Below are 18,631 nucleotides of genomic sequence, written 5' to 3' on the forward strand. Positions count from 1 at the left end.
CAATTCCAAATAAGTTGAAATTGGATAAATAAATTCTCGCATTAACAAAGTTATCTTGAAAGACTTATTTAAAAATAAGACCAAAAAAAAAAGATTTATATAGTAGGGGAAATTATGACACAACTTATAAAATAATTATGGAGCCACCTCCATACTTCTCTTGGTCAAATACATTTTGTCAGCAGAAGAGTAAATTTTCTGCTTGTTGTAGTGATATATCAATCAATAAACTAGACTCAGTCTTGAGCTTCATAAGTGTTTTAATTAAATATACATTAAACCAACAATCTACTATCAAATAACCAGCTATCATCAATAATATACATAAACCTGCTCGATATGGAATGATCAATCCTTATTGATCTGTGCTCTCATCAAGAGAATCATCATCAGGACCATTTTGAGATTCAGTCGAATCTATGTTATTCTGTGATTCAATCGTACCTATGTTGTAATAAGGATCTTGGTACAAATTGTTGAGAGGATCCTGGTACAAATTGTTGAAAGGAACCTGGTACAAGTTGTTGAAATCGACATTTGGGAAAGTGTTGTTGTAACCTGTAGACATGTTTCCAAATGATGATGGAAGGTACTGATAAAGCATCTCGAACTGTCGTATAGCAAATTCTACACATGAATCCATAGTCCCTCCATAATTCTGCAGATAATTGATTTTGTTAGCATCTTCTAACTCGAGCTTGTCATCTTCTTGCTCGTGCTCCTTCTTCTTACTACCTTTGGACTTGGTAGATCTCTTGTAAATCATACATAGAACCCAATCGTCGAGCTACAATAACAAAAATAATTAGTATGAATTATATGATTATATCCATATAATAGTTTATATATCAATTTAAGTAACATACAATAACATGTAACTATATATACTGATATGATTATTACCTAAAAAAATAAATAGATAACATACTATAAAGATTAAATCATATTGATAGTAAAAGACCAAACAAAAAATAAGAGAAAAGTTTGAAAAACTCTTTGTAAACTCAATTAATAGTTATATTGAAAACACAGTACCTTCATATCAGATGCATGCATTTTGATTCTGCGCGACTCATCCACCCTATATTCGTGCATAATCCAATTCGTTTTAATTCCTTTGGGAGGTTTACCTTCATAGAAAACCAAAGCCTTTCGAAATCCAACTTCAACATTATTATGTTTTATATGTTTATCAGCTCCAGTAGCCTTCCAATAGCCTCTTCCCGCAGCACGATTTGGCCTATGACCGTTAGGATATTTTCTATCCCTTGGAGTGAAGAAATACCATTCTTTTTCTCCCAGCTCAGGATAAATCCCTAGTACATATTTAAGACAAAACAAACAATATTTTTAATTTACAAATAGAGAAAAGATCATGTTAGATAAAAAATGTAGTAAAAATAATTTATTTATTTTAATAAATAAGTAATGATGAAGAGTTAAATTTACTAATGCAATAGTCTACCGCTAAAAAAATTTTACACTGGCCGAGGCGATTAATTTGACAACTTTTCATAAAAATTTTTTTATAATTTTTTGACAAATAATCTATTTTATTAGTTTTGGGTCCAAAAAATACAGTTCTTTATTCAAAGAAAACTTAAGTTCTAACTTTTAATAGTAACAAATAGGAAAAGTTAAAAAAAAACAGAAAAATAAAATAACAAATATATAATATATAGGCATATGGAAACAGAAAAATTCAAACAGATTATATATGTGTATAACAAAAATGCATAAATCCAAAGAAATCATACAAAAAATCTTAAATTATAATTAATAAAATGGGATACGGAATCATACAAAGAAAACTTTAAATTATAAATAAATAAATAACAAAGATGACAAATAAGGTTAATTAACATTTCTATTAAAATCCAAATCTGCTATTAAACCTTAGATAACTCAAAACCAAACCATGTAAGTTAAGGGAACTAAAAATCCTAATGGTGGATCTAGACTCAAAACCATATTTTATAAGAACAATAGCAAGTTAAAGGGAACTCACGATCAATTTAAAAAAATCATAACCACATATTATGGTGGGATCATATAACAATTTGTATCCAATTCATTATATGTGTGACTCAAACTTTTTATAAATAATGTAGATTAGAGTGTCAAAAAAATAAAAATCTATCTCAACAATAATTTAGAACAAGTGAAACGGTAAGAAAAGATCTATTTAACAAATAAATAAAACCTAATGATTTAACTTATAAAAAAAACCCTAACTATTGCGATTAATGAAAAGATATTAAAAAAAAAAAAAACTGTGTAATTCAAATCTTATATCAGTAATGTACATTAGCATGTCAAAAGAACAATACATAAATATAAAGAACATAATCGACCATTTTAATTACTGAATTCATTACTATATACTATATAGTTTAGAGAACAAGTAAAACTAAATATTAAAAAAAAAAAAAAAAAAACCTTGATCTAAATCCTGACTTTAGAACAAGTAAAACTACAAGAAAAAATCTCTTTAACATATACATAAAACTACATTCGAGATCAAGAAAGAAAAAAAAAATTAACATGAGAAAGGACTATGACTTGATCTAAATACTGACTTTAGAACAAGTGAAACTACAAGAAAAGATTTCTTTAACTTAACGCGATGAGAAGAGATAAAAAATTACCTGCAAGATCATAAGGACTATACTTATAAAGATTAACGTCCTTGATCTTATCATGGGGTAAAACTTCATTCCTGATTCTTTTCAGGAGGTAATGAACGATAAGTTCGTCATCATGTGGACAAAAACGATAACCCACTGGAAAAACAAAATTATCATTGAAAATTATTTGATTTTGATCTTGCATTATAGGGTTAGGGTTTTGAGAATTGGAGTTGATTAATGCCATGTTTTTCTCATATGACTCCATTGACAGACTTCTACGTAACAAGAAACTGTTTGACAAATTTATAGCTCATGGACTCTTATATATAATTCATTTAATTATATAAATAAGTTTTTAAAATATTATAAAATTTGTTTTGAATGAAATCTTTAGAAGATAAATATTGTTGCGGTAAATATTTTGCAAGATATTTGATCCTATCTAATTGATACTAGTTAGTTAAAAGATATAAATTTGAAAAAAAATAAAATTGATTATCTTTTAATTAATTATTTTTACCTTCTTAAACAATTATGTAAATTTTGAATTAAAAAATAATGAAAATTGATCTTAAATATATATCTTGACCAAATTTGAAGTCGAGTAGAGCGATAACGATGGTGCGAGAAGAGACTTTTTTCTAAACTTTTTAATAGCTAAAAGAAAATATTTCTATATATAAGTTGATAAAAAGAACTTTATTTATATGTTAATGTTTTCCTTCATTTTATTTCCTGTTGTTTTTCGATCGATTGACACCATTATTAAAAGTTTTATCTTTTCCTCTGAGGTATGCATCGATCGGTTTGGTTCGATTCTATATATTATTGATTCGTTTATTGAATTTCAGTTTTTAAATATACTAAATCAATAAGATATCCAATAAGAAAATACTTATAAAATAAATATATGACTTCTCTAACAATTTGACGCGACAAAACAAAAATATAACTTAACAAATGCTCATAAAATTGAAACAGTGACAACTAATTACATGAAAGAACTATATGAGTGTAACACCAAGAGATTGTAAGAACTAAGAAGAATAGGATTGTTCTTAAAATCTAATATTTATGTAGGGATAAGTAATAAATTAATCGAAACCAAAGTGATAACCATATAATTTTTTCTGATAAAATTATTATAGATACGTTATCCCAATAACTCAATAGGAGTATTGAGTAAACCAATTACATTTTCTTCGATCGAATTTATCGATCAATTTAATTTCACACATCCCTATTGGCTATTGCAATACATTTTTTCACTTTCTAGAAGACCCCACCCTCCCCCCTTACCCCTACCCCAACCCCAACCCCATTGCCACAAAGAAAATGAAAGTCAAAATTTATACCAAAAGAAAAAAAGGGATGAAAAATGTATAAATGGACAGTGACTCCCATTTTCAGTGTTTCTTCAAAAAGATTAATGATAACAACAGGATTTGAACATTTTTTTATATACATTAATTAATAATACAAAGTTGAACATTTATTCCTCCACTTTGTCATGATTTAGCTAGATCCCTTTTTCTAATTTTTATTTCAAAGTATTCCATTAAAATACTTCCTCCGTTTCAATCTGTCCTTTTTCTTCTTTTAAAAAAAAATTATTATTAAAGAAATTTTCTTTTTTAAATTGTAATTTTTTATGTTATATATTTAAGTTTCATAAAATTAAATTGTTTTAATATATTTTACATATTTTTAGTTTAAAATTATAAAAAATATATATTTTTAAAATGCATATTAAATCAACTTGAACAGACAAATTAAATCGAATGGAGTATAATTATTATAATATTAATATTGACGTTTTCTAACTTTTTTATGTAGAAATGTAAATGACAAAGTAGGGACCTTTTGAAAAAAATAAGAAAAAGAACAAACTGGTCTACTCTTAAGCAAAAATTAATTGAATATTTTAGTTAGTACGTAATAAAAAAGAGTCAAAACCCAAAGATGTACACCTTGTTAATTTTTTGTTTGTTTATTTATTTATTACTTGGTGTGTGGTACATATATTGAAATTTATAACAAAAACAATTTGAATTTTGAGATTTCAAATTAAGAATGAATTTTTTTTATGTGTATGAGTGATGTTAGGAGAGAATTAGGTAATGGAGAGATAAAATTAGATTTGTATACATGAGTATACAAATCCGGGAAAGGGTTTTTTCCTTGTTGGTATACAACCTGTTGGTGGGTCCCATAATTAATAATAAATTATATCAAACTAAAATCATGCACAGTAATTAACTAAAACTATAACTTTGTTGAATAATAAACTAATAATGTTTGTCAATCTAGTAATTTTCCCATTTAAAATATTTTAAATAGAAAGTCGTATGATAATTATTTGAGGTTGTTAAAAAATTGATTAAAGTTAAACATATTAATGCAGCTCAGCACACACGTAATTGGAGGAGAATACACAATAGGAATATGACAATAATCACATTCATCTCCATAATTTAACCCATTTAACTTAACCTACCACCTAACCCACAATAGGACATCCTAATTGTTGTCTCCAAAATAATAATAATAATAATAATAATAATAATAATAATAATAATATATTGGCCGTCATTAAATTTATAAATAAAATTTATTTAGATGTTTGACATATAGTTTATTTTAATTGAGCATTTAGATAGATGTGAAAAATATATTTATTTGATATTTTTAATTTAAATTTTGAAAAAAATTTATGTATTTATTTTAGCATTCATTACATATGTAAATTTACATACGACATATCATTTATGTTTTGTCATATACATCAATATCAATTAGAATATATTTGAGTTTGTAACTTATTAAAGTTATCGTATATAATTAAAGAAGCGACATATTTTGACTAATGAAATTATTTATGCATTGAGCTTAAGAATGTACCACAAAAGTTTTATAAATTTTAGCCGGATATACTTAATAACTCATTCAACTAGTAATATATTAATTCATTTAATATCTTAAACGGAAAAGGATCAAAACTACCCTTCAACTTTCGAAATAGATTAAGTATACCCTTAAACTATCTCTCAGTTCAAAAGTACATGTGTGTATTGATATGCCACATCGACCACCACATGTGCACGCCCACCCCACCCACCTCCACATAGATGTTTTAAGAGCCCTAATTTCACTATTTTCCCACATTTCATCATTATCTAAAAAAAGACCCAAAGAAGGTTCCTTTCACCAACCCTAATTTCACCTTGAAGATTTACACAACAACATTATTCAGAGAATAGTGAGTACAACATTATTCATGAGCTTGTCAAGTCTTGTTGTTTTTGGTAGCGTATGTCATATTAAAATTTTTAATGTAACCAACATCAGCTAGTGAAGTTTCATAGTTCAAATTTCAATTTCAAGCAATCTTTTACAGTTAATTACACTTCATAGTTCAAACTTCAAACAACCTCCCACATTCCTAAGTTGAATCAATAAAAAAAATTAGATGTCATTTTCCTTGCTTTTCAAACATCCTTCTTATTTCTGAACACTAGTTGCCTCACTTCAGTGCCATGCTTTTGTTTACTTTTCTATTTTTGTTCTCGTCTTTGGATAAGTTGAGAGCAAAGAATTCATTACGCACAAAGAAAGTTGATAAGGAGGCAGGGTCCAACCAAATTGCAGTCAAGACTTCTATATTTCATGATTTAGCAGCTGCAACAAAAAAAATCTGAGGTGATTATCTTCTTGGAGAAGGAGGTTTTGGTAGAGTTTACAAAGGGTGATCGAGTCCAATCAGGTCGATTCTCAAAATCTTTTTGCTTTTTGTTAATAATGGAATGTAACAAAGAAATCAATAGTTTGATTTGCCTCTAATCTACTAGATTCGATTTGTTGCACTCACTATTCTTTAAATATTATTGTTGCGTAAATCTTCAAAGTGAAATTAGATATGGTGAAAGGAAGCTTCTTTAGTTTTTTTTTTTAAGAAAATGACGAAATGTGGGAAAATGGTGAAATTATGGCTCTTAGAACGTCTATGTGGAGGTGGGTGTGCACATGTGGAGATCTATGTGGCATATTAATACACACATGGGATGCCACATGCTCTTCCGTTAAATAGAAGGGTAAGTCTGGTCCAATAGTAAGACGGGAAGGGTACTTTTGAACCGAGCGATAGTTTAAGGGTATACTTAATCTATTTCGAAAGTTGAAGAGTAGTTTTGATCATTTTTCGTTTATTAAATGATAATATCATTTGATTTATATTTTTCAAACTAAATTTAAAGCTAGCAATTTCAATCCAAGTTTCACATTTAATCTTTGAGAAAAGACATAAAATCATCACTAAAGTTGTTCCGGATTTTCAAAAAGACACCTTAACTTTGCAGACGTTCTATTACCCCAGAAAAATATTAACTACCTTTATAAATATACCATTTTGACTCATTTTCTCATCTATGAAGAGCACGTGATGGTCACCCCTTTGATCCATTTTAATTAAATTTAAAAATAAATAAAAGTGAGGATAACCCAACCCCAATCTTAACAAAAGCACTTCCATCTCTTTTCTTTTTCATTTTTCAGATTCTCTTTTCTTTTCCATTAAAACTTGCACGGCATTTTAACTAAATAAACAAGGGATTGAAGGTTAATAGGTTAAGATTTCATATTTATCTTGTATTTGATAAAAATCATATTATTTTCTTCATGTGTTTGTGATTTGTTGGGGAAACACATGTTTAGGGATACGGTTTTTTGAGCTCTGGCAACAATGTAAGTTGATTTACCCATCCACCACTAGAAAAATAAAGATAGGTCATCGTTGTATCCAATTTATATTTCACCGGCATTTTGTGTTCGTCTTTTTCAGATGAAATTGTAATTTACAGTAAGTTTGATAGTAAACTTGAAAAATAAATTCAATTGAAAGTTTGGGGAAGCTAGTGTCTTAATTAATGGTAGAATGGGGTCGGCATTGTTGTCGAAATTCGGTACAAAGATTCTAATTCTGATTTGCTTCATTATCGGAATTTGTGTTCTCTCTTGTACAATGGTATCTTGTATTGTGAAACTATCATGTTCATTTTTTTTTGGATAAAATTACAATTTACAGCGAGTTTGATAACAAATATGAAGAATAAACTCTATTGAAAATTTGGGGATGATGGTGTATTTAAAGATTTAATTAATTAATAGAGAAATCAACTTAAATGTGGCATTTTAAAATTGATTTTGGGATGTAAACTGACTCATTCACGCGTTGATATTTGCGTGTTCACAAACATTAGGTGAAAATGGGTCAGAATGGTCTAGTTATAAAGATATTTAATACTCTTATGGGGTAATAAGACGCCTGCAAAATTAATGTGTCTTTTTTTTAAAAAATCGAGACAACTTCTGTGGTAATTTTATGTCTTTTCTCTTTATCTTTTTATATAGTCTAATAAGTACTCTAGAGGATGATAATCAAATATATATAGTAATTACATAATAAATATAAATATTATGTCATTTATCTGATCTTTTATAAGAACTATCTTAATAATGAATTCACAAAAAATTTAAAAATAATCAATGATGAATGATTAAAATAAAGTTTGTCATTCATTTTAATTTTAATGTAATCTAAGACAAATAGATTTTTTTTTTATCAAACTCTACTTAGCAAACGAATCGATTATTCATATAGAACTTATTTATCATATATCACTTAAAACATGTCATATTTGAATATCTAAAAAAAAAACTTTCAATAAGTACATTAAGAGAAGTTTCTAGAGGATGATAGTCAATTATATATAGAAATTACATCAAAAATATAAATATTATTAGAACTATCTTAACAATGAATTTAAAAAATAAAATTTAAAAATAACCAATGAAGAATTATCAAAATAAAGTTTGTCATCCATTTTTTAATGTAATCTAAGACAAATAAATTATTGTTTTTTATCAAACTCTACTTGGCAAACAAATTGATTATTCATATAGAACTTCTTTATTATATATCAATTAAAATATGTCATAAATTCAAATATCGGAAAAAAAAAGTTTTTTAGACTTTGAATTACCTCTCACCTCAAACCACAATTCTTTAGCCACATGTCCTCTCCCACCATCCAATTACTCCTCATAACCAAATTTCTTGGCTTCCCTTCATTTGCTAAGTTTCCTCCCCAATTTAAAAATAAAAAATAAAAACAAAAACCATCTTCATCCTCTTTTTTGCCTCTTCCAGCCTGTTCTTTTCATATTCTTTATTATATTATATTATATTATATTATATCCTTCTCTGGAGGATGATAATCAAATATATATAGTAATTACATCAAAAATATAAATATTATATGTCATTAATCTGATCCTTTATAAGAACTATCTTAATTATGAATTCACAAAAATAAAATTTTAAAATAATCAATGACGAATGATTAAAATAAAGTTTGTCATTCATTTTTTAATGTAATCTAAGACAAATAGATTTTTTTTTATCAAACTCTACTTAGCAAACGAATCGATTATTCATATAGAACTTCTTTATCATTTCACTTAAAATATTTTATAATTCGAATATCTAAAAAGAAAAAAAGACTTTCAATAAGTACATTAAGAGAAGTTTCTAGAGGATGATAGTCAATTATATATAGAAATTACATAAAAAATATAAATATTATTAGAACTATCTTAACAATGAATTTACAAAAATAAAATTTAAAAATAACCAATGAAGATTATTATTTTTTATCAAACTCTACTTGACAAACGAATTGATTATTCATATAGAACTTCTTTATTATATATCAATTAAAATATGTCATAAATTCAAATATGGGGAAAAAAAAGTTTTTTAGACTTTCAATTACCTCTCACCTCAAACCACAATTCTTTAGCCACATGTCCTCCCCCACCATCCAATTACTCCTCGTAACCAAATTTCTTGGCTTCCCTTCATTTACTAAGTTTCCTCCCCAATTTAAAAATAAAAAATAAAAACAAAAACCATCTTCATCCTCTTTTTTGCCTCTTCCAGCCTGTTCTTTTCATATTTCTTTATTCTATTATATTATATTATATCCTTCACTAATGATTTGCCACCATTTTCATTATTAAATTCCCTTTTTCATTTTTTTCTATTGTCTCCTTCCCCCTTCTCTATTTATCTATTCTCCCTTCACCCCATTTTTTCTCCATTTGCTTTCCACAATTGAATTAAATTTTTTTCTTTGATATCGAAGAGAAATCGATATAATTATGGCGGAAGAGCATGGATTTGAAGCACCAGAAGGACATATATTATGCGCTAATAACTGTGGTTTCTTCGGCAGCCCAACAACACAAAATTTCTGCTCCAAATGTTACAATGAAGTTTATATAAAAGGGGGACAACAAAAACCTATTGATTCCCTCTTTCCTCCGCAGCTGCCGATTCCATCTCCAAGCTCATCGGTACTGGTGCGTCCGGAACCGGCAGCTGTTGAGGAAAAACCGGAGGTTGTGATCGCGGCCGTGGTCCAACCGATGCCTGTACAGCCGAACAGGTGTTCGGCCTGCAGGAAGAAGGTGGGATTGACCGGGTTCAAGTGTAGATGTGGGACCACGTTTTGTGGGACCCATCGGTACCCGGAGATCCATGGATGCTCGTTTGATTTCAAATCTATGGGGAGAGAAGCCATTGCTAAGGCAAATCCGGTGGTTAAAGCAGAGAAATTGGGGAAGATATAATCACAGCCGTTGGATTTAGATGATGAAATCTCGTCGGAAAATGACGTCATGTGAATTAAATATTATCAATTATGGGGACCAAAATGGAAATAGAGAAAAATCTTGGGGGGTGTCCCATTGTTGACCAAAAAAAATGTGAATTAATTAGTGTATATTTTTTTTTTGGTTATTTTTTATCTTTTGCTTGGAAAATAATTTATGGTTTGGCTTGTTTTTTAGATTTCAACTTTACTATCTTTGGAATTTGGATATTCCCTCTCCATTGAGGTTTTCACCATGCATTATTGGTTAAATAAATAAAGATGATGAAAGTTATACAAATTTTATTTTAAATGTCAAATTTCCCAATTTTCTTATTTGTCAATGTTACTTTATGAAATATGAACTAATTTTGTAAAGTCTTTTAATACATTGGTACTTTTTCTAGGATAATTTAGTTAAACAACATAATATTTACTGTGATTTTATAAGTAAAGTCTGAAAAGGAAAAAATGTACGTAGATCTTATATTTACTTCAACTTATTTCCTCTATATTTTTGGCTCAAGTATAACACCTTACACTATGAAAAACAGATATAAAAATGAAAGTGATCAAAGGACAAAAAATACATATGGTAATAAGATGAACAAAGAATTAATTGCAACGTAATTTAGTGCTACTAAATAATTTTTGATGAATATGTCAAAATCGTAGTTGACGTGTGATTCGTTAAAAATGTTAAAAATTGGAACTTCGACACTTTGCATGCCAAAAAATCCTCTAAAATTGTATATAAAATTATTACCAATTTGATCCTAAAAAAACATTTAAATTTGTATGTTTTGTTGTTTTAATCAGTAAACATGACAATTAAGTGATTCAATTGAGTAATAATCAACCTTACTCGCCCACATTATCAAAATATAGTTATAATTTTAGTAGTCCACATAATTAAGTGACAAACTTTCTAAAGTTTAGAGACAAACTTTCGATAGCTTCATCCAAAGAGAAAGTTTTAGAGTTTAAGACTTTTTTAATTGATACTATACTACTAGTTTGTATATATTACTTGCTTTGTGCATTTAATTCTTTTACTCAATAAGAATTTTCATACCTTCAACTGAAGGGGACGAATAGATCGCAATTTCTCGAATATTAATAAAATAACAGTTTTTAAGTTGTGATTTACCTCTCTACTTTTCATAGTTTAAAATTTTAGATAATCTTTTGTTACACTAATGAACAAGATTTACTATAAGGAGATACTAGAAGGTTCTTTATTTATTTTAATTAATAACAATAGAGTACCTAACATACAATTTATGGTGTCGACATATGCATGACATATTTATGACACATGTCCTTATCCTTTGCCAAAGAAAAAAATAATCAAAGATTTAGGATAAAACCTTTCTTAAGTGGTCATATGCTAGTATGAGGTGAGTACTTCCTATTCCATGTGACAAAGAGAAAAAAAGAAGATAAATTGGTATAGATTCAAATGGTAGAGGAATGAAAATGACTAATTTTTTATTTTTTTTGGCATTTATCAATTGGTAGCATTTTTATTTATGGTTTTCTCAAAGTTCTATTTGGTGATGGCCTTATGTGATTCATCTTTTGTGGCTATGATCAATAAAAGATAAGAATAAAGAAGCACAAACATAACACGTAGCTAGTATCTTCTCATGCTAAGTAAAAAACAAAAAATAGGAAAATAAAATCAAATATATCCTCATTATATTAGAAATAAATTTAAAATACCTTTTGTTTGAATATGTGTTCAATTACGATCCTTTATTTGAGTATGCTTTAAAATTATTTTTAATGGTATATAGGGATGACCTAGATGGAATGAACCGATTTTAAACATGTGTGAGACGGTCTAAATTTAGATATGTGTGAGTGCGAAGTAGGATAAACCTAAAATAATTAATTATACGTAGGTGTCGAATGAATGCGTGTATATTATTATTGCACATTTGCACTTCTAATTCACTATTTATTTTTTTTGGTTTTTCATCTGGTGTCCGAAATCCACATTAGAGCTCCGACTAAATTCGAATCGCGCTCTGCAGGGTCCATTCGAGGGTGGCGCTCCCAACATAATTTTCTCTATACCCGGGCTCAAACCCGAGACCTATGATTAAGGGTGAAACACTCCCACCAGTGCACCACAACCCATGTTGTTACTTCTAATTCACTATCAGTTGTGTACTTCATTCACTGTATTTCTAATTCACTATCAGTTGTGTACTTCATTCACTTATAATTTTGCTTTCACATATTTTGAGAAAAAAATTATTTTTAAATAGCATTAATTTTTATAATTTTAGGCAAAAATATTTAAAGTTTTACCTTGTTATGATTATTGCTTTGATTAAACTTATCTGACGTTAGTCTTGGTAAGTTCAGATAAAATTTTATTGATTAAGTTTGAAATTTGGTTTTGTCAACTAGTTCACAATTTAAATTAAAATCCTTCGACGTTAATTTTATTATATTAAACTTCAGATAAAAGTTTCTGATATTTGTCATTTACAAGGATATATATACTTCAGACAAAAATATTTAAAGTCGTAAATTTTCAACTTCAATCATGTACATATAAAGTTAGAATATGTAAACTTGCAACAACAACAAAAACATAAACATAAATTAAATAACAATCTCAAAAGTAGATATTTGTGCACTTTCAAAATATATTAGTAACCACAGAATCTTAGAAAGTCATACACGACCTCCAATTATTTTTTACCTCGCTTAACAATCATTTAAAAATGTAGTTGCTTGAAAAAAATTGTTAAATAATTTTTTTTGTTGCTCATCAGATATAAACCGTGGACATAAATTATTTCTAACTATAAGGTAGAAGTTCAAGATATTTCAAAAGAGTGAGCTTACTCAATTAACTACAAATTAGATAAAAATTAAAACTTATATCGAATATAAACAACAAAAATTCTTTCTCAAGTTAAGATTATATTTTTTAAATAATGACAAACTTCAAGATCGAACACTTTTAAAGACATCACGCGTCATTTCCTTCATAGGATGAGCTAAAAAGTCTTTTGACCAATTCAAACCAATGGCCAAAGAAATAAAATACATTTACATAGTCTTAAATGGATGCATCTAATCATATAGTATATATGAGGAAACGTTCTTTCTTCTTTGAATTTATGGATACCCATTCATTATTTGTCGAACGAATTTTCAATTCTATCGACTTCTTTAAAAAATAGTAAGTATTATTTATCACATAAATATTTCTTATATTACCGTCGTTGTATTGACTATTGAGTTATGAGTATATACTAATCAAACAATTTGGTGAATACTTAGAAGTTAGATGGCGAGGTACGAGTGAAATTCTCGTAACATACTATCAAACTTATAGTTTAGTGATATCAATGATTTGTACCATAAATGTGAGTTCAATCCTCACTATCTTCCTAGCATCTTCATAGTTAACTTATTATGTACTTTATAATCATGCAATAAAATAGGTGGAAAAATTATAAAATAAATTACTTGTGGCGTGACTCTGACGTATCAGGCTGCTAATTATTAATATAATTAATTCATATATTAATAATTAGGAAATGTGTGATAAAAATCCTCCCATGTGGTTGTTACTATTAGCTCTACTTCTACTGACCTTTCTTTTGTTGGTTTAGGTGGAAACAAATTACTTCATTCGTTTCAATTTATATATCTTCATATAATTTGTTATAAAGTTTTTTTCAAAAAAAAAAATATTTTTTAATTTTAGGATCTTAAAAACTAAATATGTGCAATATACGAATCAAAAAGTATGTAAAACAACATATCACCGATTAAAAAAATGTACTAATCACATAAAAATTATTTATTCTATCAATGATTATTTTCGCATGATCAATGAATTTTAACTTTATAAACTTGTTTACACTTTCAAAAAGAATTAATGGTAAGGATAAAATATTTTTAGAAAAAATTGATTGTATATTGATTTTCTAAATAAATTGGCAATTTCTAAATTAACGTGAACAACTGATATGAAACGAGAGAGTAGTATCTAATTAGTTGCTTTAAGAAATAAATAACTACAAATATCTAATTAGTTTAGAAGATAGTTGAAGATTTGTTGAAGAGCGTTCTACTAATTAACCCATTTTCCACCAACCAACCACACAAATCTTAATATAAATAACTATATTACTCCTAAATCACCAAAATTAAGACACAACAATATGGCTCTAGTCTCTAATCAAGAACTCAAAGAAGAAATCAAAATTCTTATTGATCAATTGCCAAAAGAAGAAGAAGATGAAGAAGAATTTTTTGAGATAGATTTGGAATTAGTGAATAATTATTTTTCAACACCCAATAATTATAATTGGGAAAGCTATTTTAGAGCAACAACAACTAGTACTTGTACTCTTCTAGCTAATTGTTTGTTGCCTATAGCTGATGTTTCATGTGCTATTCCTATCACAACTAAAGCTTGTGATGCCTTCATTTCATTACCACCAAGCGGTGATTCACCGTTTTCAAGATTTTAAGTTTATGAGTTCTGAAACATAGACGTATTTACTTGGTTCTTGATAAGTGATTTATATGTGTATCGAGTGAATCTTAATACAAAATATTGAATTTGAACCAAAATTATTGAATTCTACCGAACATATAGCGATTCACCCATGATGCTAACAACATTGTTTGTTCTACTATAGTAGAATATTGTTATAGAAAACATAGGAGTATAATATAACATGACTTGAGAGATCGATTCTATAGAAAGTTATAGAAAGATCTGACTGTATTAATTTTTGTTTCTTCTTTAGCAAGAGTTTACCTACATTGTAGACTAAACATTATAAGCTTCAAATGTTGAATTTGCCTCTGATCGATCACGAGGTACCAAAGCTGCAACCAATGTGTTCTTGAGTAATTATGTGGAGTCGATCTTGCATGATAGACTTGGACTTATAAGGAGGAAAACGCAAGCAGTTGAAGCAGGTTTGTGAAGTAGGCAAGTGATCATAAGGTGTCGAGCTTTTGTGGATGTAAAGCCTTGAGCTCAAACCAGCAAAACCATTTGGAGGCAGAAACTTAATTGAAGTCCAGAAGAAGAGGAGCGCGTTTCTCTGCTCAACAGACATACACTCGACTATCTGCACGTAAAGAAAGATAACAAACATGACAGAACGTCCTGAATAATGGACTCATTTGCCAAGCATAGTTTCACGAATCATGCTTCAATTGTGTCCTTAACTGTTCCTATTAGACACTTTTCCAGATCATATTATAGAGAATTTCTACACGTATGCTCAAACGTTCATCACATATATTAGTTAATTAATCACGTAAAATATGTCTTGAGTGAAAAATTTACTACTTTTACAAGTAATTCAAACTATTAGTAGAGACAAGAATCATGTACCTTCCAGAACCAGGATATTTGACGATCACTTTTCTTGTAGCCAGAGTAATCAGTATGTGCTTTCCAATCTTCAACAGAAATATCATTTCCACTACCATCAAGCATTAAGTCGAGATCCTCAAGATTAAGACACCGGAAAAAGGGTTGGTGCCTTGAAGTGGTTGTAATATCAGCAAAGCCTTTGGCAAAACACGCAACCTGCTCTGCAACTGATGTTACAAAGTAATGTTTTATAAGAAGATTAATATATTTCTCCCGATTCTTACTGTCCACGATCGTATCTTTCCCATTGGGACAAAGCTCGATCCCTTTCCTAGAGCCCATCGACTCAATATCACAAATGAACCTCAAGCCTAGATTATCTCCATCCACCATCTCTGGATCCATTTCTAGTATTTCCTTACAGCTCTTGTAAAAGGGTGGATCCGCATCCCTAACATCTTCCAATGTTATGTCTTTCCCAGCCAATTGCAAAAAGAAAGTGCGATCAAACACAACACCGATTTGTACTTTATGCATTAAAGTCAATGCAATCATCCTACCAGAGAAGCAGAAGTAATTAAGGTGTAATGGATTAACCTTAGATGCTGCAAACACAAATTGTAGATGTGTGTTAATATTAGCGACGAGATTTATTATAGCTTCTTGAATATCCTCAAATACTAGAAGATGTAAAAACACATTTATCTTTATAAGAAAGGTGCATTTGGAGGGATGTTACAACCGGGGGTTTGTGGTTGCTCCATTTCCTTTCAGTCAAGTGACTTTACGCTTATCCTTATCGACATCCATTCATATTGAACCAAATAGCAAAATTAGAACCAAATACTAGCAAAATGTCAAAGTGCATAAATGAAATAAAAGCTTACCTGAATTTGGAAAAAACCTTCTACGATCATTTGGGCAAGCAACAAAGAGAGCATTCTGAGGGTTGAACATCGCTTGGCATACCAATAAAAACCACTCCCTCAACACACCAGGCCCAGTAGCTTCTTCATGTTTGAATTTAATAAACAAACAACCTTGCAGATTCTTAGGAGTGGCATTACCAATGTACTCAAACGAATTTTCCAGCAATCGAGACCTGTCAATGAACATGCAGTACAGCCCCCCGCCGTCTCCAACTTCTGGAAGCATCATTATTGCCAAATGTCTCCGTACCTCAAAACTCATTACCTCCTTGTGCTCGAAAAGCCATCCATAATCTTCTGATTTAGTTGCAAACTTAACTACCAGAAAGCACAATGAAGCCTTTACTTGCCTCATCTTTTGCCAAAACACTTTCTCCAGGCCCGTATACACTTTTGATATATTGTTTAACTCCTTTAGAATTGTAAGATACAAAGACCACCATTGTACAACTCGCGCATCTTCTACTTCCTCTTTCAAGCCCAACCGGGTTTCCAAATGCCCTAAAGACAACAACGTTGCTTCTAGCAAACCATGGAAAGAACAATGTAAACACTCTATACTCTCTCTGTAATACTCTGCTTCACCGGTGTCATTCTCCATCAACGGAAAAGTTATTGTAAAGCCAAATGGTACTTGAAACAATATGGCATTCCGCACTGGAAGCATAAAAGCAGCAAAATCATGCACAAGGCTACACGGTAATGACAAATCAGTTGATTCCATAGTCAAATTTAAGTTATGGTGTAATTGAGCAGCTATCTCACGAACAAATGGTAAAACATCCTGCAATGATATGAACTTCTTCGTATCAGCCTTGCACCTCGCAATTCCTACGAGCTCTATGATATCACAGAAACTACTCCGACAAAAGATGTACAAATCATCTTCAATCCCAGCCTCTCTCAAAATCTTACAAAATTCTAACATGATAGCACATGTACTATACATTGGTGTAAGGGACTCACTCTTAAATGAATTTATAATTTGACGAATACATTTATCAGCAAGAGTTTTATAGTCTAGACGTGAAGACATATAAAGCATTACCAGAGCTGCTGGAACAGAGGATGAAATAAATATTTCGAGGTATTCAGAGGCTTCATCAATGTCATGAGGAATCATAATTAAAATCTCTATAAGCACATCTTCTATATGATCCTTGTCATACCGAACCGAACGGAATTCGGTTTTGCGGAATCCCCAAATTAGTGAAGACAATTCATTCATGAGCTTCCAAGCGTGAGAATGCTTTGTGCTCCTCAATCGGCCAACGAGTTGCAAGTTGGATTCCATTTCAATTCCACAATCCGATATTGTTTGGTCTGATTGAAGTTGTTTGCCCCTGTAGATTAAGCTCTGGACAGATATGGGAATTCCGGTGATCAAACTGATTTTCTGGTGAATTACTTCCACTCGATTCGTGGAATCGGCTTGAACAACTAGGGTTTTTCCACCAGAAAATAAACGGACAAAGAAATGAATCCGATTCATCTTAACGCTGAATCGATCGATACGAACTCAGGAGAGACTGTTTGATAAATGGATGTGGAGTGTGAAAAAGGTGAGGGGAAAAGTTCATTTAAAGCTGTGGGAAGACAAATATGGAATAAGTAAAAATTAAAAAATTAGTCCCTTTAATATATTTTAAAACCGTTTTAAGTCTTTTAAGTTTGTAAAAGTGAAAGTTTAGTCTTCTTAAGTATTTAATAAATCATGTCTCTATTAGAATTGCTTTAAAAAGATAGAGACCCCTTTGTAAAAAGTGTTAAGAAAAAGTCACTTAATGTGACTGTAGATCATATACTTAAAGACAAAGAAATGTTCATGCTGACTCTTTAGAGTGTATACAAGTGTAGATAGAATGAAGTGCGAGGATAAAATAATAAGAACTATGCAACCTTTAAAATCTACGCTAGACGCTATATATAAATCAAAAATAATATCAACTATAAAAATTGCACTTCTAAGATATGAGTTTTTGATAAATAAAT

At 29.6% G+C, this 18,631-nt stretch overlaps 5 protein-coding genes across 5 annotated transcripts in view; 3 read left to right on the forward strand and 2 right to left on the reverse strand.

Annotated features, from left to right (window-relative positions):
* The window catches only part of LOC125807075 (cell division protein FtsZ homolog 2-1, chloroplastic), a 217,496-nt gene that overhangs the window by 184,649 nt on the left and 14,216 nt on the right, over window positions 1-18,631 (forward strand). The window lies entirely within an intron of this gene.
* On the reverse strand, window positions 356-2,895 carry LOC125806935 (NAC transcription factor 32-like). Its single transcript, XM_049486686.1, has 3 exons — window positions 2,649-2,895; window positions 1,036-1,316; window positions 356-787 (listed from the first exon to the last, which is right to left on the reverse strand). Exons 1-3 carry the CDS (start codon window positions 2,893-2,895, stop codon window positions 356-358), a joined length of 960 nt encoding a protein of 319 aa, XP_049342643.1.
* On the forward strand, window positions 9,598-10,608 carry LOC125807127 (zinc finger A20 and AN1 domain-containing stress-associated protein 4-like). Its single transcript, XM_049486898.1, has one exon. It carries the CDS (start codon window positions 9,849-9,851, stop codon window positions 10,317-10,319), a length of 471 nt encoding a protein of 156 aa, XP_049342855.1. The 5' UTR covers window positions 9,598-9,848; the 3' UTR covers window positions 10,320-10,608.
* On the forward strand, window positions 14,536-14,864 carry LOC125807136 (uncharacterized). Its single transcript, XM_049486908.1, has one exon. It carries the CDS (start codon window positions 14,536-14,538, stop codon window positions 14,845-14,847), a length of 312 nt encoding a protein of 103 aa, XP_049342865.1. The 3' UTR covers window positions 14,848-14,864.
* LOC125807057 (E3 ubiquitin-protein ligase UPL5-like) lies at window positions 15,078-18,147 on the reverse strand. Its single transcript, XM_049486814.1, has 3 exons — window positions 16,598-18,147; window positions 15,729-16,315; window positions 15,078-15,459 (listed from the first exon to the last, which is right to left on the reverse strand). The coding sequence occupies exons 1-3, from the start codon at window positions 18,129-18,131 to the stop codon at window positions 15,196-15,198; spliced, it is 2,385 nt and encodes a 794-aa protein (XP_049342771.1). The 5' UTR covers window positions 18,132-18,147; the 3' UTR covers window positions 15,078-15,195.

This window comes from Solanum verrucosum, unplaced genomic scaffold (genome assembly GCF_900185275.1).
Source record: "Solanum verrucosum unplaced genomic scaffold, falcon-dt-bn FXZP01000196.1, whole genome shotgun sequence".
In the NCBI taxonomy this organism is placed as follows: Eukaryota; Viridiplantae; Streptophyta; class Magnoliopsida; order Solanales; family Solanaceae; genus Solanum; species Solanum verrucosum.